The sequence below is a fragment of the Lynx canadensis genome, chromosome A2, assembly GCF_007474595.2.
Source record: "Lynx canadensis isolate LIC74 chromosome A2, mLynCan4.pri.v2, whole genome shotgun sequence".
Classification (NCBI taxonomy): Eukaryota; Metazoa; Chordata; class Mammalia; order Carnivora; family Felidae; genus Lynx; species Lynx canadensis.
Genome location: NC_044304.2, coordinates 155,878,281 through 155,905,807, shown reverse-complemented (window position 1 = coordinate 155,905,807; position 27,527 = coordinate 155,878,281). Strand labels below are relative to the sequence as shown.

The following is a 27,527-nucleotide window of genomic DNA, read 5'->3' as shown; positions in this document are numbered from 1 at the left end:
CCTATAAAATGAGGCAGTAATACCCCCATCACAAAATTCTTGTGTATATTAAACAAAACTCCCACTATGTCCCTCGTGGCAATAAACAATGGGGGAAGCACTCTGTGGAAGATTTGAAGTTGAGATCTTTATCAAAGTGGCTCTTCAGTTTGCTAAAAGCTGAATGTAGAAAAGCCACTTAATTTCTCAGATTTTGTTTATTCATTTAAAATATGGGAATAAAAATATGCCTAAGTCAGGTGCTTCAAAAATTCTATAATTGTCAGAAACATACTTTCCATGACTCTGACTTACATTCAAATCACCCATCTTGTCTGTGTGAGCTAATGGTCCAATGACCAAAGTCACTGAACCCTGTCCTCGGATATTGACAGATCAGTACTGTTCAGGCCTGAAAACATCAGGTATGGGTAACCTTTACCTATTTTCCCTGCTGTTGCCAAATCCCATCCTCAGAAGCCATATCCTTTGGTGACCTGTGCCTTCTGAATAGTCCTGCTTCACTTCCTGGGTCTCCTTCAGCACAGGCTGAGTATTAATGCAGCAAAAGTCTTACCCTCCACTCTTACCATACCCTCTCATAGAGACTATAACTCCTGCAAGGAGTTGGTCACTCAACTATTATGTCAACTATGATGTTATATATATAACATCTTCTTTATCCATTCATAGTCGATGGCATTTGGGCTCTTTCCATAATTTGGCTATTGTAGATAGCACTGCTATAAACATTGGGGTGCATGTGCCCCTTCAAATCAGCATTTTTTTATCCTTTGGATAAACACCTAGTAGTGCAACTCTAGGCGATAGGGTAGTTCTATTTTTAATTTTTTTTTTGGAACCTCCATACTGTTTTCTAGAGTGGCTGTACCAGTTTGCATTCCCACCAACAAAGCAAGAGGGGACACCTTCTCTGCATCCACTCCAACATCCGTTGTTGCTTGAGTTGTTAATTTTAGTCATTCTGACAGATGGGTGGTGTCTCATTGTGGTCTTGATTTGTCTTTTTCTGATGATGAATGATGTTGAGCATCTTTTCATATGTCTGTTAGCCATCTGGATGTCTTCTTTGGAAAAGTATCTATTCATGTCTTATGCCCATTTCTTAACTGGATTATTTGTTTTTCGGGTGTTGAGTTTGATAAGTACTTTATAGATTTTTGGATACTAACCCTTTATGTGATACGTCATTTGCAAATAATCTCCCGTTCTGTCAGTTGCCTTTTAATTTTGCTGATTTTCTCCTTCACTGTGCAGAAGCGTTTTATCTTAATGAGGTCCCAATAATTCATTTTTGCTATTGTTTCCCTTGCCTCTGGAGACATGTCAAGTAAGAGGTTGCTGTGGCTGGAGTCAAAGAGGTTGTTGTCTGTTTTCTCCTCTAGGATTTTGATGTTTTCCTGTCTCACATTGAGGTCTTTCCTCCATTTTGAGTTGATTTTTGGGTATGGTGTAAGAAAGCAGTCCAGGTTCATTCTTCTGCATGTCACTATCCAGTTTTCCCAGCACAATTTGCTGAAGAGACTGCTTTTTTTTCCCATTAGATATTCTTTCTTGATTTTTGGAAGATTAGTTGGCCATACACTTGTGGGTTCATTTCTGGGTTCTCTATTTTGTTCTATTGATCTATATGTGTCTGTTCTTGTGCCAACACCATACTTTCTTGATGATTACAGCTTTGTAATACAGCTTGAAGTCTGAGATTCTGATGCCTCCAGGTTTGGTTTTCTTTTTCAACGTTACTTTGGCTTTTTGGGGTCTATTCTGGTTCCATACAAATTTTAGAATTGTTTGTTCTAGCTCTGTGAAAAATGCTAGTGTTATTTTGATAGGGATTGCACTGAATGTGTAGATTGTTTTGGGTAGTATCAACATTTTAACAATATTTGTTCTTCTAATCCATGAGCATGGAATGTTTTTCCATTTCGTGAAAACCTGAAAGACTCCACCAAAAAACGGCTAGAACCTCTGAAGTCACAGGATATAAAATCAATGTACACAAATTGGTTGCATTTCTATACACCAATAATGAAGCAGCAGAAATAGAAATAAAGGAATCGATCCCATTTATAATTGCACTGAAAACCATAAAATACCTAGGAATAAGCCTGACCAAAGAGGTAAAAGATCTGTATGCTAAAAATTATAGAAAGCTTATGCAAGAAATTGAAGATAGATTTGCTTTAATATGCACAATGTTTACTTACCATCAATAAAATTGATACTTAAGGATAATGTGACATGATTTATCTTGTGGCTTTGAGTAAACTAAGCATGCCACCAGTTGCTTCTCCTGAAGTGTAACTCACTTACTCTAGAATAATTCACTCTGACCCTTACCCTTTTATCTACCATCTTGCCTGGAGCTTTGCTTCTCTGTTCCAAAGCCCTGAAGCTACAGACAGATGATGCTCGGCATCCTTCCTCTCACTCCTGTATGATGGTCTCTGATTAATACTGAATCATTTAGCTGTAACTAATCTTGTATTACCATGATACTGCCAAAATGATGTAGAATGTACTAGTTAAAAACATACACCTTAAATTAGATATCTATTGGTAGAATCTTTGTTCTGTTCATTTCCTATTTGGGAAGCCTTGGAGAAATTACCTAATCTCTCAAAAACTTAGTGCCAAGCACTGTTTTAAGGTACTAAGGATACAGCAGAAAATAAAACAAAGTACCTGTCCTCACAAAGCATATAATGAGTGGGATGTATTACTCGGCAATCAAAAAGAATGAAATCTTGCCATTTGCAACTACGTGGATGGAACTGGAGTGTATTATGCTAAGTGAAATTAGTCAGTCAGAGAAAGACAAAAATCATATGACTTCACTCATATGAGGACTTTAAGAGACAAAACAGATGAACATAAATGATGGGAAACAAAAATTATATAAAAACAGGGAGGGGGACAAAACAGAAGAGACTCATAAATATGGAGAACAAACTGAGGGTTGCTGGAGGGGTTGTGGGAGGGGGGGATGGGCTAAATGGGTAAGGGCCTTAAGGAATCTACTCCTGAAAATCATTGTTTCACTATGTGCTAACTAATTTTGGATGTAAATTTTAAAAAAATAAAAAATAAAATTTTAAAAAAACAACTTAGTGCCAAGCACTATTTTAAGGTACTAAGGATCAGCAGAAAATAAAAACAAGTATCTGTCCTCACAAAGCATAATATCTAGTGGGATGATACCACAATAAATAAATTAATTAATGTGTATTAGGTGGTAATAAGTATTATGAATAAAATGCAGAATTATAGGGGGACAAGGACTGTTAGAGTGTAGGTGTAGGTTTGTTATTTTTCATTTAGTGTTTAGAGGAAGCTTCCTTGAGGTGACTTTGAAGAAGTAATTTCTGGCAAGTGAGAAACTGCTTCATACAAATATCTTGGGTAATTCCACCTGGTCCTGGGACAAGACTGTTCTCAGTGGATTCAAGAAATACCAAGGAGGCTACTATGTTTGTAACACAATGAATGAGAAAGAGAGTATTAGGTGATGAGGCCAGAAGTCTTTGGGAACCAGAATTAGTTAGACAACAGTAGAAATAGAAAATGATGGTGATCTAGATATTAAAATCTTTTTAAAAATTAGCTAACATGGCCCAAAGGTTTGCAGATGACTGCAACTAGCAGGGAAAAAATGGCTGGTAGAACAACAGCTTCAAAGCTAGGCAAAACTTAAAGCCAAGGGTGGGGGAAATGCATAGTGGTTATAAGAAGGTAATAATAAATAAGAAAGACACCTAACCCACACCCAGGCTCAGAGGAGTGAAAAAAAATCATGACATCAGAGGAGCTGTGGGCGTCCTTAGAGGATGTATGTTTCAAATAAAGCATGAGGATCAGTGAAACATTCAGAAGTTGAGGATATAAAACACTTTGATGTTCCCTGAGTTTCAGAGTGAGTAGAGAAAATGTTTCACAAGAATTTCGCTTGTGAGGTCATCACAATGTCAATCAAAGTCATCAATGACCTCCAAATAGCTAAGTCTAGTGGTCAATTCTTAGGTGTCACTTTACTTGATCTCCAAGGACCATGTGACATTCTTCATCAACTCCTTAAAAAACATCCTCCACTGAGCTTTTGAGACACCATCCTCTCCTGGTTTGTGTCTAGTTGTGTGGCCACTAGTCCCCCGTCTCCTTTGTTGATTCCTATCTATTTGCTTGTCTCTAATCATAAAACTCAGAGCCTTGTCATTTGCATTATTTTTTTTCTTTTGTATCTATAGGCTTCTTTTGGTCACTCAACTATTCTCATAGATTCAAATACCACCTACATTCACTTGACTCACATTTCTATATCCAACTTGAACTGCCCTGGACTCCAGGGTTTTATATTTAACTGCCTCCTCAACATATTCTTAGATATTTAACAGTAGACATCTCAAGCTTACTTTGTGTTCATAACTGGACTCCTGATATTCTCCAGTTAATATTTCCAGAAAATATATAATCATTAACGCACTGGTTTTTTACATATCATATGAAAACAAATCTATTGCCACTAGGAAATATGGATTAAATAGATATATGTTAGGGAGAGAGAGAAAATATACATACAGTGAATCCTTGACCAATTTGGGGTTTGGGACACCACCCTCACACAGTCACATAGTCAAAATCCACATATAACTTTGACTCCCCCAAACTTAGCTCCTAATGACCAGAAGCCTTACCAATAACATGAACACTGATTAACAGATATTTCATATGTTATATGTATTATATACTGTATTCTCACAACAAACTATGCTAAAGAAAAAGAAAATATGATTAAGAAAATCATAAGGAAAAGAAAATACATTTACAGTACATTATGTATATTTATTGAAAAAAATCCATGTATAAGGGAGCTCAGGCAGTTCAAACCCATGTTGCCCAAGGATCAACTGTATTTAAAAACAGACCAGTCCACTCCTTCACTGCTTTCATTCTGATCCAGGTGCTTATCATCTCTAGGTTACATCACTGTAACAGTCTTTGTGGTGAATTAGACTATTGAAAATATTCACTTTTCACCCATCAAAGCAAAAATTTCCCCCAGACAAAGTTAAACAGGCCTAGAAGACTTTATTCAAGGTTACTGAAATAGGAGAGGGGGGCCAGAACTCAGCCTGAATTCAACTCCACTAAAACAAAGAATGGGAGAGTTTTTAAGCCCTGAGATGTGCTACCAGAAAAGTACTGAAGTACCTTAATGGAGAGATTGATCAATGGGGTAAGCACATTGAGCTGCTCCTGAGTCTGTAAAGGGTGAAGAAAAAGAATTTACAATTATAAGTGCTCTAAAGTAATAATCTAAGAATAGGGATGGCAAGGGTCTGGAGTCAGGAAGAGCCTATCTAAAGTTCAGAGAGGCAAGAGAACACTATGGCTGTCTTGGTCAACCCCTTCTCTGCCCTAATTTCCTCAAGTGAGCACTTCTCATACATTGATCTGGATTCTTCCATGTAACTGGCTTTGATCAACAGAATGAGACCGAAACTTCAGTGTGCCAGTTCTCAGCCCAGGCCTTAGAGGCCTTTAGTATTTCCATCTGTGTTTTCTTGTGTCCTGCCACTATCAGAGGAAGAAGTGCTCAGGTAAGCCTGCTGGTGCCAAGAAGAAGAGGAGAGACACCCCAGTTGAAACATCAGTGTGGACACAGCCTAGACCAGCCACCTGCCATCCAACCCTTAGACTCACACACAAGCTGACCTGAGATTAGCAGAACCACCAGCTGAGCCATGGCCTAGATAGGCTGAAGCCCTAATGCATAAAATAAAAGTTTATTGTTGTATGCCCTGGAGTTTTATGCTTAGCTCTTATATAGCAGAAGGCTAACTGATATAATCTCCTAAGTGGTCTCCCCTCCTTCTCTCTTACGGCCTTTAATCAACTGTCTACATAGCAGTCAGAATAATCTCATTAAAACATTGGACAGATTCTGTCACTACTTTTTCAACAACTTGCAATAACTTTCCAACTCACTCCTCGAAAAGGCAAAGTCTTTTAAAAGCTTACAAGGCTCTGTATGATCTAATCCTGATTACTTCTCTGACTGATTTGCTCTTACACTCCCTATACTTGCTCCATTCCGGCATCTTTACCTACGCTTTGCCCAAGGGTCTCTCCATTGTTGTTCACTATGCCTGGGGTGTTCTGTAATGGGCATCCAAAGGGCTTTGTACTTTCATTCTCTCAAGCTTTCCCTGACAACCCTACTTAAAATTTCAAGACTCCCTCAATAGATGGCCCATACAGTCCTATTTCACTTTTCTTCATAAAACTTTTTCACAATCTAACATACTATTTTTAACAAGTTTATTGAGATATAATTCACATAGCACAAAAGTCACCCATTTAAACTGCACAATTAAATGCTTTTTGGTATATTCACAGATATTTGCAATGATCACCCTCAAAAATAAAGCCTGCACATGGACTGGAAAAACAAATATTGTTAAAATGTTGATACCACCCAAAGCAATCTCCATATTCAATGAAATCCCTATCAAAATAACACCAGCATTCCTCACAGAGCTAGAACAAACAATTCTAAAATTTGTATGGAACCAGAAAAGACCCCAAATAGCCAAAGTAATGTTGAAAACAAAAATCTGGAAGCATCACAATCCCAGACTTCAAGCTGTATCACAAAGCTATAATCATCAGACAGTATGGCACTGGCACAAAAATAGACACATAGATCAATGGTACAGAATAGAGAACCCAGAAATTGACCTACAAATGTATGGTCAACTAATCTTCGACAAATCGAGAAAGAATATCTAATGGAAAAAAGACAGTCTCTTCAGCAAATGGTGTTGAGAAAACGGGACAGTGACATGCAGAAGAATGAACCTGGACCACTTTCTTACACCATATACAAAAAATCAACTCAAAATGGAGGAAAGACCTAAATGCGAGACAAGAAAACATCAAAATCCTAGAGGAGAAGGGTGCCTGGGTGGCTCAGTCAATTAAGCGTCCAACTCTTGATTTCAGCTCAGGTCATCATGGTTCATTAGTTCAAGCGCCATATCGGGCTCTGTTCTGACAGTGTGGAGCCTGCTTGGGATCCTCTCTCTCTCTCCTCTCTCTCTGCCCCTCTGCCACTTGTTTTCCTCTCTCTCTCTCTCTTTCAAATAAATTAATTAACTTAAAAAAATTCTAGAGGAGAAGACAGAACAACCTCTTTGACCTTGGCTGCAGCAACTTCCTACTAGACATATCCCAGAGGCAAGGGAAACAAAAGCAAAACTGAACTATTGGGACCTCATTAAGATAAAATCTTCTGCACAGCGAAGGAAACAATTACAAAACTAAAAGGCTGACAGAATGTGAGAAGATTATTTGCAAATACATATCTGTTAAAGGGTTAGTATCCAAAAATCTATAAACGTACTTATCCAAACCCAACACCCAAAAACCAAACAATCCAGTGAAGAATGGGTAGAAGACATAAATAGACACTTTTCCAAAAAGACAACCAGATGGCTAACAGACACATGAGAAGATGCTCAACCATCACTCATCATCAGGAAAAAGACAAATCAAAACCCCAGTTAGATACCACCTCACACCTGTCAGAATGGCTAAAATTAACAACTCAGGCAACAACAGATGTTAGAGAGGATGCAGAGAAAGGGGAACCCTCTTGCAACGGTTGGTGGTAATGCAAACTGGTACAGCCACTCTAGAAAACAGTATGGAGGTTCCACAAAAAAATTAAAAATAGAACTACCCTATCGCCCAGCAATTGCACCTACTAGGTATTTATCCAAGGATACAAAAATGCTGATTCAAAGGGCACACGCACCCCAGTGTTTATAGCAGCACTAACAACAATAGCCAAATTATGGAAGAGCCCAAATGTCCATTGACTAAAGAATGAATAAAGGTGTGGCATATATATACAATGGAATACTACTCAGCAATCAAGAAGAATGAAATCTTGCCATTTAGAGTAACACCGGATGGAACTAGAGTAATATGCTAAGCAAAATAAGTCAGAGAAAGACAAATATCATATGAGTTTTTCCCTTCTTTACACTGTGTATAAGTATGTATCTAGGTTATGGAGAAACAGACTATAACAATCCAAGAAATTACAACATATAAAGTTAATTTTTTCATATATATATATATATATATATAGATACATACATATACATATATATACATATACATATATACATAGATATATGTATATATATATATAGATATATATATATATATATATATATAAAATTTTATATTCTAGGTTGAATTAGGCATTAACACTGACAGCAAGTTTGGCCTGGTCCCTTACTTTGGTGAATCTGACCATGATTTGCCATACTCTTTTCCCACTATCTCAAGACCAGCCAAGTCCCAGTTAGAGACTGCCCCATTAGCCTTAACCAAAATAAAGATGATAGGGAGCAGAGGAGCAACTGACCCATAGCAGACAAATATGGGAACAAAAACAAGAATTGTTGTTGTGGGATACAAGGATCTTGAGACTACTTTTACCACAACATAACCTAGACTATCCTGACTGATATAAGAATAAATAACAAGTAGCTCAGATAAAGATAAACAATTAGCATTTCATGATGTAGCACTGTAGGCTATCTAGCATAGTGGTTAAGAGAATAAACCGGAGCCAGACTGCCTAGGTTTGGATCCTAGGCCTTTGCATACTAACAATGTGACTTTGGGTAAGTCACTTATTGTCTCTGTGCCAGAGTTCCTTGAGTAATAATAGTAGTTACCCTAGGGAGTTCTTATATGATTTAAATGAGTTGTTTAGTAGTAAAAATTAAAGAGTGAGACTTACGCAGTATTTCTTAGCTTGGTTTCCTCAGGAGGCCAAGGACTTATCGGCTATTCATTGGGGAATACAGTCCATGAGGGCAGGCATGAATGACAAAAGATATGAACCATGGAACACTGTAAAACCAATAAAAGGATGCTTTATCAAGCTTCCTGCCCCTAAGTGCAACTAATTGTGTGATCTTTGGTACTACTCACACCTTAGGATATGTATAAACTCTGTTTCATAACTATCCCTCAGAGGGGGAAAAGGGGAAAAATTATCTACTGGTGTCTACTTTCATTGGTCATATTACATCCAATTGGGAGTAACTCCCCACAATTTCTGGGCTGTCCGTGCATGGACTTGGATGCCAAGTAGGTCCCTTTTTGGTGAAATCAACAGGGAATCCCTAGGGCTAAATGTGAAAAGCGTTCCTGACATGCATAATATGAAGTATTGGTTGTTAATATCACTATTATTGTTCACATCATACATATACATCAAGCATTTCTGTGATCCATTTGGGAAGTAGAGAGAGGTATTCAGCACAGCAGAAAATTATTGCCTGGAAAGCTGGGGATAGGAGTTTAGGCACTGGGCTTCTCGAGTATTTAACTTCAGTGCTCTACTGCTTTGGAGTATGGAGCTCTAGATGGATAGTTCTCTCTGGTTCTAATTACCGAGTATACAAATAAACAAAGTACTGTGTGACAGAGCAAGATTCTTTAGAATGGAACAGCCTCTTCCCTTCTGCTGAGAGTGCTATTTCTTCCCTATCAGACACACTCACCGAGACCCCAAGTTCAAGAAAGCATATAGTCACTTCTACACAGGCCTCCTTCTCTTGATATTCTTCTTGAGCTCCTGGCTTCTATGTTATGCTCCAGGAATATTTTCCAAAATATTTTAATTTAACAGAAGCTCCACTTACCAAATATCTTCCAGTTAGAGAAATGTATTCATATAAATAAGCAGGCGCTCCTGAATAAGAGAAAAATAAATAAATATTTGAATAAATAAAAAGGTAAGATTGAATTACTACATCCCTTAAAGTACATAAATGAATTTATTATTTTATTTTTATAGGCAATACCTAAACATGGTTACAAAAAAACCAGAGAGAATATTAGAAGGCAAACAGTGAAAAGTCCTCATTCTTTTCCCATTCTATCTGTCCATAGTTCTACAAGTAATTGCTTCTTAATTTCTTACAATGTGGTCCACAAGCAAATATGAATATTATTTCTACTTCTTTCTTACCCAAAAGTGAATACTAAGTTCCATGTGCTTTGCTTTTCTCACTTAACAATACAGCCTGGGGATCATTTCTAATCATTGCAGAAAGAGGTTTTTTATTCTTTTTATGGCTGCATAATATTTCATTGTATGAGTGAAACAATTTATTTAACCAGTCACCTACTGATATCCATTTGGTTACCAATATTTTGTTATTACAAAAATGCCATAGTGGATAAAATGTGTGCTTATGACATCAGAAAGGGAATCACTGATTGGAACCAAAGAGGGGCTGACTAGGGGAAGAGTGAGTGAGGTTGGTGTGCTGGCACAGAGGCGCAAGGGCTGCCTTGTGGGAAGCTGGATGACAGCACGCTAAGCGTGGTCCATGAGGGGGAAAGGCAACGAGGAATGCAGAAGTGAAATGGGGAACTGGAGCCACAGAAAGAGAGCTACAAAGAAGAATCAGGAAAGAAAGTGGGCAAGAGAGGATGAACAATTGAAGGGGGTAGGAATCAGGGGCCAGGTAACATGAACCTTGAAAGGACTGAGGAATGTGAGAGGGGCCAGAGGCTGCCTCTTCCTCTGCCCTCTCTACACTCCTCCAGAGCCCAGGGACCCCGCGGGGCCAGCTCTCCCTTGTCACAGCAGCTCTGTTGTTGTCCCACATCCTTTGGGCAGCAGGCACCATGATGTGGGTGCTTTCAGGTGAGAGAATACCACCTTATCTAGCTCTTCCTCCCACACCCTGAGGAAGCCCACCAATTAGAGATGTGTCTTTTAAAAAAACAACCATTCCTGGGATTGTAATGGTGTCCAGAATTGTGGAATTATGCCAGCCAAGAAAATATGCAGAGAAGTACTAAGGCAACAGACTTTGGAACAGGAAACCAAGGGCAGAGGTAATTCGTCCCTCACCCTCACCCCCAACAGCATCAACATCAGCTGAAGCTGATTAGAAATGTAGACTCTCCAGCCTTAGTCCAGACCTCTGAATTATAATGTGCATTTCAACCAGATCCCCAGGTGATTGAGGGCAGTGTCTTAGGTCTTCATATCTATCATTGAAATTAGAAATGTCACATTTATAGAAGTGAAAGAATAGTCTTGTTGTATCTGTTGAGAGAGAGAGAATATGTTTGAGTCAGGGAAGGAGTAGGGAGCTTACATGGCCAGAGAACCTAAACCACAGGACATTTTACATGAAGAGATGAATCAGCAACCTAGAAATGAGTAGTCATTCCATTTTGCAGTTGGGGAATATTTTTCCTAGCTTTTCCTGTTCAGAAATACAAATATCACACATACATGTATTATTTTTACATTTAATTTTTAACTTTTATTGTGAAATGTATCAAATTTTGAGAACAGTATGTATATGTATATCTATAACTATAACTATATATATATATATACACACACACACACATATGTATACATGTATAGATATATGTTTAAAAAGAAGTGAATTTTTAATAACAAACAACCATGTTAAAAACCATGGCCATAACTTAAAAGGCTTTTGTTGCACACAGAATATTTGATGATGGTTATGATGCAGATCAAAGAGGAGTATGTTTTTTTCAGAGCATTATAAAATCCATAATAATTAAGACAAGACTAATTCCTGAATAGTTGACACCAGTGCTTTGCTCCGTCCCGAAGGGCTTCTATGACTTTGTCATTTCGGAGGGTGAAGATGAAGGGATTGAGGAAAGGAGTAACTACTGAAACCATCAAGGACACCACCCTATTGTAATCAGCTGCTTGAGTTTGCTTGGGTTTCACATAGAGGAACAAGCAACTGCCGTACCCAATCACGACACATGTGAAGTGAGAGGCACATGTAGAGAAGGCTTTCCTCCGGCCAGAGGCTGAGGGGATCTTGAGGATTGTGGAGATGATATAGCTGTACGAGATGATTGTAGGGATAAGAGAACCAAAAAGAACAAAAACAGCCATTAAGAACAGGATGAACTCTATAAAAAGGGTATTGTTGCAGGACAGTTTGAGCAATTGCCCTCGGTCACAGAAGAAATTGTTCACCACATTTGATTTGCAGAAGGTAAGCTGAAATGTGGCATAAACTGGCCAGATTTGAAAAAGGAACCCAAACACCCATGACATAATGACCACCCAGATGCAGGTGTGGCTGTTCATAATGATGTCGTACCTCAGAGGGTTACAGACAGCCACGTAACGGTCCACAGCCATCGCTCCCAGTAATGCAAACTCTGTGGTCCCCAAAGAAAGGTACAGGAAGAGCTGGGTGACACATGCAGCCAGAGATACTGTCTGCATCCCAGGGAGTAGCAGCCCCCAAAGCATCATGGGCACGATATTAGTGGTAACCAAGATCTCCAAGGCAGAGAGATGACCAAGGAAGAAATACATGGGGGACTGCAGACGTCTGTCCACACAGACAATCACAATGATGACCATGTTGCCCATTAATGTCACTGAGTAGAAGAAGAAGAAGATAGCAAAGAGAATATGATGTAGTTCTCGGGAGCCAGGGAAGCCAAGGAGATAAAATTCAGTGGCACTAGAGTGATTCCCCAACATTTAGTTCTGAGCTCTTGTTCCTTGTGGAATCTAAAGAGCAAAAGAGAGAAAACGAGTTTCTGACCACAGGAAGATTCAAGGCAATTCCAGTTTGAGGAAATATATCCTACTCCTAGACTTCACAACATAATGCTACTATTTTATACAAGGTTGATATTAAATGTTCATGAAGGATATGTGTACTTATGAAGGTAAACGTAAATGCCCAAGAAGATGAGCAGTAGCCACCAACACCACACCTGAGGCATGAAAACCCACCCACCCAGTATGTACCCGTCTCCCAGTTCACCAGCCATCCTGCCTCCAGCCCTGCCCTGACCTGCCATTCTATTCACTTCCCTGGTCACAAAGTGCTCATTCATGCCAGCAACACTTCATCTCCAGGGCCCAAAAGTGTCTTCTCTGCCTCTTGTATCCATGTCCTGCAAACTCCTGCTACATTTCAACAGTTCAAAGAATCCCAACCTTAGCCAATCACACAAAGACATGATTACTTCTTTTGTTTGTATTCTTTAACATAGGTTCCATTTGCATTATATTCATTCTAAGTTTCTGCCTCAATTATACTAAGAACTCTGCAGTGTTGTTAGCAAGTGGGACCTATCTAGGACATTGTCATAAGAACTGTTTTGAGACAAAATATTGAGTCTTTTCCTGACTTCTGGAAGCTGGCTCCGTGGTGTGGATTATCAACTTCTCCCTCCTTATTCTCAGGATGAAAGGCATCCACCATTTCTCATATCCGTGAATGTATATCCTCCAGGCAGGAAGGGCCTCTCCAGTTCCCTGTTAGTGACCTCTAACTCTGAGATCTTTTATTCCTCTGTTCTGTAGATGACAATGGGGAGGCGGGTGCCAGAAGGAAGTCCTGTCTGTACTGCAGTCTCCACCCTGGGACCAGAAGACAAGAAAACAGTGGCGATATAGAGGCAAAATCCTCCATATTTCCCCGGTCTCAAATGTCTAGTTCCAGACAGAGACAAAACCTCGAAATGGGCAGCCTATCGCTCTAACCGAACTACAATGGTCTCAGTCCCATAGAGCAACTTGGAAAACTCAAAGAGTGCATATGCTTATCTACGACCTTCTATTTTCTCTAGAGCCCTAGGGTAAGAAAATGTTAGAAGACATCAATATAAATCATACTGAGTTCTTCAGGAGGTCTGGACTTCTTCCCTCACCACATGCAGGTCTTTGCTCAAATATCTCCTCTCCACAGCACTTTCCCAACATCCCCTTCAAAACACTACATGCACAATTTCACTCTCTAACCTTGTGAGGCTGCATTTTTATTCTATTGGCTCTCATCAGTAGCTCAAACCATATTATGTGTTTGTTTATTAGTTTATCATCCTCAAAATCCCACATTAGAATTAAGTAACTTGAAACAAGTTCTTTAGCTTTCTTGTATTATCACCTGTGACAAGACAGAGTCGACAAAGTATGTGTTCTATAAATATTTTTAAGTGACTTTATCAATTAACAGGCTAAAGAACAACCAATGAATAACAAAGAGTACCCAACCTTTCTACCTTTCCCTCCATTCACTTTTCTCTAAAGCATTGACCAGCCAACCTGCAATCTCTCTTCCCAGAGATCCCCACAAGAAGGCAAGCAGATAAAAGGAAGAGATGAAGAGATATGAGAGAACAGGAACTGAGGTGATGGCAGAGAGTGTGCTCATCACCAGCACTGGGCATCATGAAGCTGCTCTCTGCTATGGAGGGATGATTTGATGGAGGGCCATCTAACCTGCAGCTACCTTAATCCACTCTTCAGGCTCTAGGTGTCCTTATTGTACCTGGCAGCCAAACCTAGACCCTCCCCCTGCTAATGCTCTGGTAACTCTCTCCTTCACCAAGGGGCATACCTGGAAGACACTCACCTGTAGGGAACGGACTGGACTGGAAAGTTCTATTGCACTTCAGGCATCATGCAGGCTCCCACAGCTAGTAAAGAGCCATGCTTAGGAGACAAGGGCAGCTCCTGCTGTCTCCACTCATGGTGAAGAACACTGTCCACACCCAGGAGATCAGGAAAAAGTCCAGAAGTAGTGCTGAGAGGAATCTAGCTATCTCCCTCCCCCTCATTCTCTCTGCCTCCTTCCTTTTCTATCTTATCCATCCCCAAGGATAGTTATACACTGGAGAATCATTTGCACAGGTTCAGCGACACACTAGGGATGTAGTCAAGGAAAAGCTGAAGAAACTTTCACTCTTCCCTCCTGAGGATAATCAAGTTTTAGATCCCGGTAAAGTTCTCTGCATTGGGAAAACTTAAACACTCCTACTCAGGAATTTCTCAACTTTCAGGCTGCCATCCTCCCAGACCCTTAGTTATCACCACTACCAAGCTGTGAACACTCAGCCCCCTCATCTGCTCTCTGCTTCTCCCTGACTCCATTTAGCCCTACAGAGCCTGCCCTGCCCCCAAGCTGATGACTCCAAGACAGACTCAGAAACTTAGGGGCCACTAAATCTTCTTCTTCTTCATCTCCAAGGTTTCAGCAAGCACAGCTTTCCCGATGATCTCTGCACACTCTAAACCACATACCCTCTGTCCACAGTTATGGGAACCTGGCAAGACAGATAGAGAGGACCTGCCACCTACTCCAATGTCACCTTCTGATAATGCCACAGCCCATTCCAGTCCCTCCAACATGCACCCAACTCTGGGTGTTCAGCCATACATTTCCCTTCTAGATCTTCAAATGCTCTCAGGTCACCTCCCTGTGCTGCTTGAACTGAGGGGTCAAACTTGAAGAAACACTATTCAGAATTAACAACAACAACAACAAAATACTGCATAAAAGAGAGAATGGCTGGGATGCTGAGTTTAAAAGCAAAATCACACTTAAAACATTTACTTTTAACGTTGAAAACAACTGCCATCTTTCATGAAATTAGCACAGGTATTTAAAAATCAAATGGAAGGATATAAGGTAAAGCATAAATATCTCTCTCCCCATCTGCTTGATTCTCCTGATCCATCTCCTAGAGCTAAATATTATAAATTATTATTGTTATAATTTTCCAGCATATTCATACAGAAGGTTTCTGTGTGTTTACAAGACTGTATATATATATATATATATATATATATACAATTGTATATATATATATATATATTGTTTTTAATAAATTATATTTAAATAAATACACTTTCCTGCTTCCTTTTTCTTGATATGTGTGTGTATGTGTGTGTGTGTGTGTGCACGCATATGCATGTTTGGGTGTATATTAAACTCCCCATATTGTTGATGATATGTGGGGCTCTTGGATGGCTCATTCGGTTGACCAACCGACTCTTGATTCGGCTCAGGTTGTATACCCCGTGTCGTGGGATTTAGCCCTGCCTTGGGCTCAGAGCTGACCATGGAGCCTCCTTAAAGTTCTCTTTCTCTCTCCCTCTGCCCCATTCTCCTGCTTACATGCTCTCTCACTCTCTCTTTCTCTGAAATAATATAATATGTCAATCACATTTTAAGTTACTGCTTATCTAATACCCACTTATGAAATACTGATCATTGTTTAATGAATGTGCTGATGAACATTGCATTTTCTCCAATTTTTCATGTCTGTATTGCTGCTGCACTAAATATTCTCATGTCTGAGAAACTTAATAGAAGACCATGGGGGAGGGGAAGGGGAAAAAAAAGTTACAGAGAGAATGGGAGGCAAACCATAAGAGACTCTTGGATACTGAGAACAAACTGAGGGTTAATGAGGGCTGGGGAAGAGGGGAAAGTGGGTGATGGGCATTGAGGAGGGCACTTTTTGGGATGAGCACTGGGTGTTCTATGGAAACCAATTTGTCAATAAATTATATTAAAAAATATTTTCATGTCTGAAAAGTTGTACAAATACAACTTTTTAATTGCATTAATTTATGAGCTGTTATCAAATCACTCTCAAAAAGTTGCATTAATTTATAATGTCTTCTTTTTAAGTTTTTATTTAAATTCCTGTTAGTTAACATACATTGTAATATTAGTTTCAGGTGTACAATATAGTGATTCAACACTTCCATACCATACCTGTTGGTCATCACAAGTACCCTCCTAAATCCCCATCAGCTATGTCACCCACCCACCCCCACCTCCCCTCTGGTAACCATCAGAATGTTCTCTGAAGTTGAGTCGGTTTCTTGGTTTGCCTTTCTGTCTCCTTTATTTTCCTTATTGCTCATTTGTTTCTTTTTTTTAAAGTCTACTCACTTATTTTGAGCCAGGAAGGGGCAGAGAGAGAGAGAGGCAAAGAGAGAATCCCAAGCAGGCTCCATGATGTCAGCACAGAGCCCAATACAGGGCTTGATCTCATGAATTGTGAGAGATCATGACCTGAGCTGAAATCAAGAGTTGGAGACTTAACTGACTGAGCCACCCAAGCGCCATTTCTTTATTTTGTTTCTTTTTTTAAATTTTTTTTTTCAACGTTTTTTATTTATTTTTTTTGGGACAGAGAGAAACAGAGCATGAACGGGGGAGGGGCAGAGAGAGAGGGAGACACAGCATCGGAAACAGGCTCCAGGCTCCGAGCCATCAGCCCAGAGCCTGACGCGGGGCTCGAACTCACAGACCGCGAGATCGTGTCCTGGCTGAAGTCGGACGCTTAACCGACTGCGCCACCCAGGCGCCCCCTTTATTTTGTTTCTTAAATGAGATTGTATCAAGCCTCTCCTGAGAGCCTGTGGTCAGGGCGTTTCTATCTCAGTGTAGTATTTCCCATGCAGATCCTAGAATGATACTAACATAACAGGAGTCACTGATCATACTGTGAAGTAAAGACCCAAGCTTGAGGGCCTCATCCCCATGGCAAGTGTGCTGATAGCTGCCCACAACATCTTGGTCCCAGCATCTGCCTGTTAGCCTCTGAGTGGCTGTGTTGGGGCTTGTTATGACTCTTGGACAAAAGCGAAGGAAGGTTGCTGTCAAATGAGGAAATCTGAGGAGAATGGACTCTGTCTCAGAACCTTTACTGAAGAACCAGCTTTCTCTTTTTTCTTTTTCTTTTAATCATTATTTTATTTTATTTTATTTTATTTTATTTTATTTTATTTTATTTTATTTTATTATTTTTAATATAATTTAGTGTCAAATTGGTTTCCATACAACACCCAGTGTTCATCCCAACAGGTGCCCCCCTCAATGCCCATCACCCACTTTCCCCTCCCTCCCCACCCCTCATCAACCCTTAGTTTGTTCTCAGTCCTTAAGAGTCTCCTATGGTTTGCCTCCCTCCCTCTCTGTAACTTTTCCCCCCTCCTCCTCCCCCATGGTCTTCTGTTAAGTTTCTCAGGATCCACTTATGAGTGAACACATATGGTATCTGTCTTTCTCTGCCTGACTTATTTCACGTAGCATAATACCCTCCAGTTGCATCCACATTGCTGCAAATGGCCAGATTTCATTCTTTCTCATTGCCAAGTAGTATTGGCTAAAATGAACAAATCAGGAGACTATAGATGCTGGCGAGGATGTGGAGAAACGGGAACCCTCTTGCACAGCTGGTGGGAATGCAAACTGGTGCAGCCGCTCTGGAAAACAGTGTGGAGGTTCCTCAAAAAATTAAAAATAAAACTGCCCTATGACCCAGTAATAGCACTGCTAGGGATCTACCCAAAGGATACAGGAGTGCTGACGCACAGGGGCACCGGTACCCCAATGTTTATAGCAGCACTTTCAACAATAGTCAAATTATGGAAAGAGCCTAAATGTCCATCAGCTGACGAATGGATAAAGAAGATGTGGTTTATATATACAAAAGAACCAGCTTTCTTAATCTAAGGCGTGGTTGATTTCCTCTAGATACCTTTCTAGTATTTTCAACTATACATTGGAAGAGCAGAAATGGAGAAGTAGGAAGTCATATAAAAAAAACTACTCTGGAAAAAGTAGTTTCTTATAAACTTAAATATATATCTCCGTATGATTCAGCAATTCTATCTGTAGGTAGTTCCCTAAAATAAATCAAAATGTATGTCCTCACAAATACCTCTGTTATAATTTTCACAGTGCCTTCATTCATTATAACTAATCGTGACAGAAAATAAATATCCATCAACAGAGAATGATATATTGTTATGAGGAACTACTATTTGGCAACAAAAAGTAAAAACCTGCTGATAGACACCAAATGGATGAATTCAAGTAAATTACAATGAATGAAAAGGTCAGACACCAAAAAAATGCATACTGTATGGTGTCATATACTCTAGAATAGATACAAAATAATCTGTAGTTAAAGAAACCCCAACAATGATTGCCTCAGTGCTGAAGAGAAATTGGGAAAGATTAGATGAGTAGTCTGAGGTTTGACAGCCATCATTTTTAAATTATTGGATTATATTGATTAGCTTTTTATTCAGTATTTTGGCCTGTTAATGAGAGATATTGGCCTATAGTTTTCTTTTATGTAAGGTCCTTGTCATGGTTTGCATGATGGCAATTTTGGTTATCATAAAATGAGTTGGAAAATATGCTCTCCTGCCCCCTTTATTTTATGGGGGAAAATGTATTATTTCCTCCTAACATGTGTGGAAAAATCCACCAGTGAGGACACCTAGGCCAGGAGTTCTCTTGGTGAGAAAGTATTTATAGGTGAAATGTCTTTCGTAGCTATAGGACTACTCAAAACTTCAACTTCAGTTTGAGTTTTTCAGGTGAATTGCTTAATTCATCTAAGTTGTCAAGTTTATTGACATAAAGCTGTTCATGATACCCATTTTTATACTTTTAAGGATTATTTTACTATTGTGATACCTCTTATTTCCATTTCTGGAATATGGAATATAATATAAACCAGATATCTGGTTTATATTTCATGTTCTCAAGTCATTCTCCCTATGTGTGTCTCTTCACACAGGGTGCCCTACTTGTAAGGACAACAGTCATTAGGATTAGGGACCCACCCTACTCCACTATGACTTCATCTTCTATAATTATATCTGCAAAGACCCATTCCCAATCAAATTCACATTCCAATGTACTGGGAGGGTAGAACTTCAACATAAGAATGTTGACAGACATATTTCCATCCGTAACAGAAGTCTTGTTTTCTTCCAATTTGGGGCAATTATGAATATAGTAAACATTCAGGTTCAAAATTACGTGTAGACATAAGCTTTCAATTCATTTGTGCATATACTAAGGAAGATAATTGCTGGTTTGTATGGTAAGAGTATAATTTAGCTTTGCAAGAATTTGCCCAATTGTCTTTCAAAGTGACTGTACCATTTTGCATTCCCACCAGCAATGAATGAGAGTTCTGGTAGCTCCACATCCTCTCCAACGTTCGGTATTTTGGAATTTTAGTCATTCTACTGGGTGCGGGGTGGTATTTCATTACTTTTTTAATTTGCAATTTCCTGATGACATAGGATGTTGATCATTTTTTATGTGTTTATTTATCACCTGCATATGTTCTTTAGTGAAGGGTCTGTTCAGATCTTTTGTCCATTTTTTAATTGAATTGTGTGTTCTTATTGTTGACTTTTAGGAGTTCTTTGTATATTTTGGATACATGAGCAATTTTTCATATGTGCTTTGCAAGTATGTTCTCCCAAATGGTGGCTTGTCTTTTCATTCTCTTAACAGTCTTTCCCAGAGCAGAAGTTCATGTTTTCAATTTTTGTTTCCTAAATCATGCTTTTGGTGTTGTATCTAAAACATAGTCATCAAACACAAGGTCACCTAGTTTCCTCCTCTGTTAGGTTGTGATGTTTTGTAGCTTTGCATTTGACATTTAGGTGTCTGCTGCAGGTTGAGTTTATTTTTGTGAACGGTGTAAGGTCTGTGTCCAGAATTATTTTTCATGAAGATGTCCAGTTGTTCCGGCACCTTTTGTTGAAAAGACTAACCCTTCTTCCTGGAACTGCCTTTGTTTTTTGTTACAGGTCAGTTGATGATATCTGTGTGTGTCTATTTCTGGGCTTTCTGTTCTCTTTCTCTGATACATTTCTCTATTATTTCACCAAAACATACTGTCTTGATCATTACAGCTTTGTAATAAGTCTTGAAGTTGAGTAGAGACAATACCTTCAACTGTTCTTCAGGACTGTGTTGGCTATTCAGGGCCTTTCCCCTTTCCATATAAACATTAGTATCACTTTGTCATTATCTATATAATACCTACTGGGATTTAGCTGAGATTTAATCTAGATCAAGTTGACAAAGATTGATATCTTCATAACACTTCTTTCCTGTGCATGCATATGGGGTATTTCTGAGCTTATATAGATCCTTTTATTTCTTTCATCAGAGTTTGAAAGATTCCGTAGTTTTCCTCATGTAGATCTTGCATGAATTTTGTTAGTTTTGTACCTATTTTTTGGTGCTAATTTCAAAAGCACTGTGTTTTTAACTTCAAAATCTAGTTTTTCATTGCTAGTATATAAGTTCACAAGTACACAGGAAAGCTCTTTACTTTGTATACCAAACTTATATCCTGCGACCTTGCTATAATCATTTTTAAATAACACTATCTATACCACTTCACTGATAGTGCAGGTATCTTATAACAGAATATCCTCAGTTCCTCATACATATTCCTAAACATTGCTGTTATACACTTCACTTATTCATAAGCTATAATCATCCAACATGCTGCTGTGTCATTCTGACAACTGTTGTCTCTGAGATCGGGTAAGTACAAGGAAAATTAAAGTTTTTATTTTATTCCTTCTCTAAGGTTCCTCCTTTCTTTCTATAGGATAAATTTACGAACTATATTATTTTCCTTCTCCTTAAACAACTGTTTTAACATTGCTTGCAAAGCAGGTGTACTCATGACAAATTCCTTCAAATTCTGTCCGAGAAAGCCTTTGTTTCTTCATTTTTAGTTCTTTTATTTTTTCACTGCCATTGAGTCAAGGGGCCTGGGTGAGGCTGGACTGCCCATAGATCAGTTGCGGGGAACTGCAGGCAAGGTATCCCCAGTGGCTGACATGCAGGTGTTTTTATCTGGCCAAAGTGACAATGAAGTATGATGCTGGAATAAAAACATCAAAAAAAAAGCCTACCATTTACGAGTGCTCTTACAGGGATGGTAGAAAGGCTGCCCCATCAAAACGTGGGAGCACACCAAGTAAGAAGGCCTACAGAGCACACAGCACAAGGAATAGTTTATTGTGAGGCTCATGATATTGGTAAGAGTGTACAAGCAGAAAAAAAATTAGTGTACGTACTCAGTAGAATTTTTAAACAAGGCAATTATTAACATAAGGAAGAACAACCTGACAAGTCAAGAAATACCTTTATATTGTTTATAAATATATCCCAGTAGAAACACTTGAAGACAGTCACCTCTGAAGAGTGTGAAGAGAACCATGGACCAGAAGGGAAATGGCAACAGTCTGATGATTCACTATGAACATCATTTAGAATTATTGGATATTTTTTCTTTTTTATTGTGGTAAAAAATATATAACACAATTTTGCCATTTTTAACCATCTTAAGTGTACAATTAAGTGCATTCACATTGTTGTGCGACCGTCACCACCCTCCATCTCCAGAACACTTTACCATCCTAAGCTGACTCTTGGCCCCCATTAATTAGTAACTCCCATTTCCTCCTTCCCCAGCCCCTGCTGCTCACTATTCTACTTTCTGTCTCTAGGAACTGGACTATTCTAGGTACCTCACATAAACGGAAACATACAACATTTTCCCTTTTATATTCACTTTCTTTCATTTAGCAATATTTTCAAGGGTCATCTATACGACAGCATGTATCAGAATTTCATTGGTTTTTAAGTCTGAATAAAATTCCATTGTACGCATATACCAGCTTTTGTTTACACATTCATCTGTTTCCTCATCTGTGGAGAGGCTTTTGGGTCACTTCCACTTTTTGGCAATTGAAAGGAATGCTGCTATGATTGTGAATAAAGCTTCTGTTTCCTCTTGCTTTGGAGTCTTAAGCATTCTTAATACCAAGTTATATGAATGTTTCGGTATAAAAGCAAGTGTTCACATACAGCATGTGAACAGGAAAATCTCCAGGGTTGGGGCAGCGGCCCTGATTCAGAGTCTATAATAAGGAACACAGTTTCTGACTACTGGTGGTGCCCCTGAGAGGGACAGATGACATCAGGCACAGTGCTCAAAAACAATACTGGCTCGTTGGACTGGAGGGATGGAGGTTGCAGGAAAAATGGAGGAGGACTCTAATAGACTAGGATGGCCTGATACACGTAAATAGCCTCTGAGGAGTTGTAAAGCCTATGAGACACTTCTGTACAATGGTACCGACACAATATAAAGGTATAAAATGTAAAGGTCAAGCCATTGGTGTGTGCCAGGGAAAGATTCAGGGGCAAGCCTAATGTCACAGAAGAAAGACAAATATTTGCCTACATTTGAAAAGAGCCATAGAGAACAAGTACGTGAGAGGGAGGAAAGAACAGGGATTGACCTCTTACCGTCAAAGAACCCCTACTGAACCGCATGGTCAGGCAGAAAATTTACAATCATATACAAATGCAAGGAGTCCTAGATCTCAGGGCTTTAATAATCTAACTATGGATTGAACACAGTCCCAATCAATAGCCCAGCAAGCATTTTGTAGATATCTACAAACTGACTCCTAAATTTATATGGAAAGAGAATGACAAGAGAATGGCCAAAATAGTTACGAAAAAGAAGAGTCATTTTCCATATCATTTATTTATATCATATATTAATCAACCCACCTACATACATATAATCTTCTAATATGCGTGCACACTGATGCACCAATTTGAATCCAGATTCTAGCCTTCTCCTCTTGCTTCTCTGGAACACACCTATCCACATAAGAAACTGGCTCCCACCAGTTGTTATCTTCTTTTGTTCACCTGTAGTATATGCGTACAGCAATTGCAGAATTGCTAAGTCATACCCCCAGTGGGAAACAACTTTATTAACAATAATATTATGATCGTGCTCAATTCATGAACCACAAGATCATGACCTGAGATGAAGTTAGTCACTTACCGACTGAAAGACCCAAGGGCTCCCAGAGCTGAGTGTCCTTAAAAATATTACATATATTTTGTACATTTACACTTCAAAAATGTATATTGTAAGATTTACTATAACTACAGAGGAATATACAAATGTCTATATTCAATTAGAAAATAATAATGTGATCTCCAATAAGGAAAAATCCGAATATAAGTTGGTGGACTATCAGTGTCTTAAAATTCCCTTGAAGAATTTTGTAGAATTCCCTTGCAGATGACAAACTATTTGATGATGAAAATGATCATTTCAGATTTGAATTAGTGCTATGAGACTGCTCAGGTCCATGATGATGAGTTCATGTTTGTACTTAGGAACCAGCTAACCCTTGAGGAGTTGAGAGCAGCGTTTCATGACATCCCGAAAGACCTCTATGAATTTTTCATTCCGTAGGGTGAAGATAAATGGGTTTAGAAAAGGGGTCACCACTAAAACCATCAGTGACGCTACCCTGTTGTACTCAGCTGCCTGCGTTTGCTTGGGTTTCACATAGAGGAACAAGCAGGTGCCATAGCCGATCACGACATAAGTGAAGTGGGATGCACAAGTAGAGAAGGCTTTCCTTCGGCCAGAGACAGAGGGAATCTTGATGATGGTGGAGATGATGTAGGTGTAGGAGATGATTGTAGGGATAAGAGAACCAAAAAGGATAAAAACAGCCATTAAGAATAGGATAAACTCTATGAAAAGGGTATTATTGCAGGATAGATTGAGCAATTGCCCTCAGTCACAGAAGAAATTGTTCACCACATTTGATTTGCAGAAGGTAAGCTGAAATGTGGCATAAATTGGCCAGATTTCAGAAAGGAACCCAAACACCCATGACATAATGACCACCCAGATGCAGGTGCGGCTGTTCATAATGATGTCGTACCTCAGAGGGTTACAGACAGCCACGTAACGGTCCACAGCCATCGCTCCCAGTAATGCAAACTCTGTGGTCCCCAAAGAAAGGTACAGGAAGAGCTGGGTGACACATGCAGCCAGAGATACTGTCTGCATCCCAGGGAGTAGCAGCCCCCAAAGCATCATGGGCACGATATTAGTGGTAACCAAGATCTCCAAGGCAGAGAGATGACCAAGGAAGAAATACATGGGGGACTGCAGACGTCTGTCCACACAGACAATCACAATGATGACCATGTTGCCCATTAATGTCACTGAGTAGAAGAAGAAGAAGATAGCAAAGAGAATATGATGTAGTTCTCGGGAGCCAGGGAAGCCAAGGAGATAAAATTCAGTGGCACTAGAGTGATTCCCCAACATTTAGTTCTGAGCTCTTGTTCCTTGTGGAATCTAAAGACTAAAGAGAGAAAACAAGTTTCTGACCACAGGAAGATTCAAGATAATTCCAACATGAGGAAATATATCCTACTCTTCGACTTCACAAGATAATGCTACTATTTTATACAAGGTTGGTGTTAAATGTTTTATGAAGGATATGTGTAATATATGAAGGTAAACGTAAATGCCCAAAAAGATGAGCAGTAGCCACCAACACCACACCTGAGGCATGAAAACCCACCCACCCAGTATGTACCCATCTCCCAGTTCACCAGCCATCCTGCCTCCAGCCCTGCCCTGACCTGCCATCCCGTCCCTGACCACATTGTTCTCATTTATACCATCCACTCCTCCATCTCCAGTGCCCAAAAGTGTCTTCTCTGCCTTTCATATGCATCCTCTGCATAATCTTGCTACATTTCAAGAGTTCTGAGAATAACCAATCCCCATGATACCCAAGCACACCCAGACATGGTTCCTCCTTTCTTTGTGTCCTCTAAACACAGACTCCATTTGCATATTGCAATGAATAAACAAAGAGTATCATTCCTTCCATTCACTTTTCTCCAAAGCATCGCCCAGTCAACCTGCAATCTTTCTTCCCAGAGATCCCCACAAGATGGCAAGGAGGTATATGGAAGAGATGAAGAGATATGAGAGAACAGGAACTTAGGTGATGGCAGAGCGTGTGCTCGTCGCCAGCACTGGGCACCATGAAGCTGCTCTTTGCTATGGAGGGATGATTTGATGGAAGGTCATCTAATCTGCAGCTGCCCTAGTCCTACTCTTCAGGCTCTAGGTATCCTTATTCCACCTGGCAGCCAAGCCTAGACCCTCCCATGATAATGCCCTTGAACTCTCTCCTTCACCGAGGGGCATGCCTGGAAGACACTCACCTCCAGAAAAGGGTTGGAACGTCCTTTGGCTCCTCAAGCATCAACCCAGGCTACCCATGGTTAGTAAAGAGTCATGCTTGGGAGACAATGAGTAGTTCCTGCTGTCTCCACTCATGGTGAAAAATACTATCGACACACAGGAGCTCCGGAAAAAGTGCAGAAGTAGTGCTGAGAGGAATCTAGCTATCTCCCTCCCCCTCATTCTCTCTGCCTTCTAACTATCCATCCTTAGGGATGGATAGTTATACACATCCAGGGAGGCAGTTATCCATCCCTAAGGATGGATAGTTATACACTGAGGAACAATTTGCACAGGTTCAGCGACACACTAGGGATGTAGTCAAGGAAAAGCTGAAGAAACTTTCACTCTTCCCTCCTGAGGATAATCAAGTTTTAGATCCCGGTAAAGTTCTCTGCATTGGGAAAACTTAAACACTCCTACTCAGGAATTTCTCAACTTTCAGGCTGCCATCCTCCCAGACCCTTAGTTATCACCACTACCAAGCTGTGAACACTCAGCCCCCTCATCTGCTCTCTGCTTCTCCCTGACTCCATTTAGCCCTACAGAGCCTGCCCTGCCCCCAAGCTGATGACTCCAAGACAGACTCAGAAACTTAGGGGCCACTAAATCTTCTTCTTCTTCATCTCCAAGGTTTCAGCAAGCACAGCTTTCCCGATGATCTCTGCACACTCTAAACCACATACCCTCTGTCCACAGTTATGGGAACCTGGCAAGACAGATAGAGAGGACCTGCCACCTACTCCAATGTCACCTTCTGATAATGCCACAGCCCATTCCAGTCCCTCCAACATGCACCCAACTCTGGGTGTTCAGCCATACATTTCCCTTCTAGATCTTCAAATGCTCTCAGGTCACCTCCCTGTGCTGCTTGAACTGAGGGGTCAAACTTGAAGAAACACTATTCAGAATTAACAACAACAACAACAAAATACTGCATAAAAGAGAGAATGGCTGGGATGCTGAGTTTAAAAGCAAAATCACACTTAAGACATTTACTTTTAACGTTGAAAACAACTGCCATCTTTCATGAAATTAGCACAGGTATTATTTAAAAATCAAATGGAAGGATATAAGGTAAAGCATAAATATCTCTCTCCCCATCTGCTTGATTCTCCTGATCCATCTCCTAGAGCTAAATATTATTATAAATTATTATTAAAAATTTCTAGTCTATTCATACAGAATTTTCTGTGTGTTTACAAGAATATCTGTATATATTCTTTTTAAGTAAAATATGTTTTAATTAATATACTTTCCTGCTACCTTCTTCTTAATATATATATGTGTGTATGTACACATGCTTGTGTGTCTATTAAACTTTTCCATATTAAAAATATGTTAATCACATTTTATGTAATTGCTTAACAAATATTTGCTTATGAAAATACTGATAATTAATTAATGAATATGCTGATTTACAAACATTTTGTCCAATTTTTCATGTGTATATTGATGCAATAAATACTCTCTTGTATGATAATTTGTACAACTTTTTAATTGTATTAAATTATTAGCTGTTACCATTCATTCTCCAAAGTTACAATAATTTATAATCTTTTTTTTAAGTTTTTATTTAAATTCCTGTTAGTTAACATGCAGTGGAATAGTAGTTTCAGGTGTACAATACAATGATTCAACACTTCCATACATCACCTGGTGATCATCATAACAAGTGCCCTCCTTAATCCCCATCACCCACTTCACCCACCCACCCCCACCTCCCCTCT

The 27,527-nt window shown here is 39.4% G+C and overlaps 2 protein-coding genes across 2 annotated transcripts; both read right to left on the bottom strand.

The window, feature by feature from the left end:
* Positions 1 to 11,553: 11,553 nt before the first annotated feature.
* On the bottom strand, positions 11,554 to 12,682 carry LOC115509282 (olfactory receptor 9A4). The gene has a single exon (XM_030308606.1). It carries the CDS (start codon positions 12,596 to 12,598, stop codon positions 11,654 to 11,656), a length of 945 nt encoding a protein of 314 aa, XP_030164466.1. The 5' UTR covers positions 12,599 to 12,682; the 3' UTR covers positions 11,554 to 11,653.
* Positions 12,683 to 23,919: 11,237 nt separating this feature from the next.
* On the bottom strand, positions 23,920 to 24,864 carry LOC115502020 (olfactory receptor 9A4-like). The gene is given in 1 exon segment (XM_030297149.1): positions 23,920 to 24,864. A coding segment is annotated over 1 exon segment (945 nt).
* Positions 24,865 to 27,527: the final 2,663 nt, after the last annotated feature.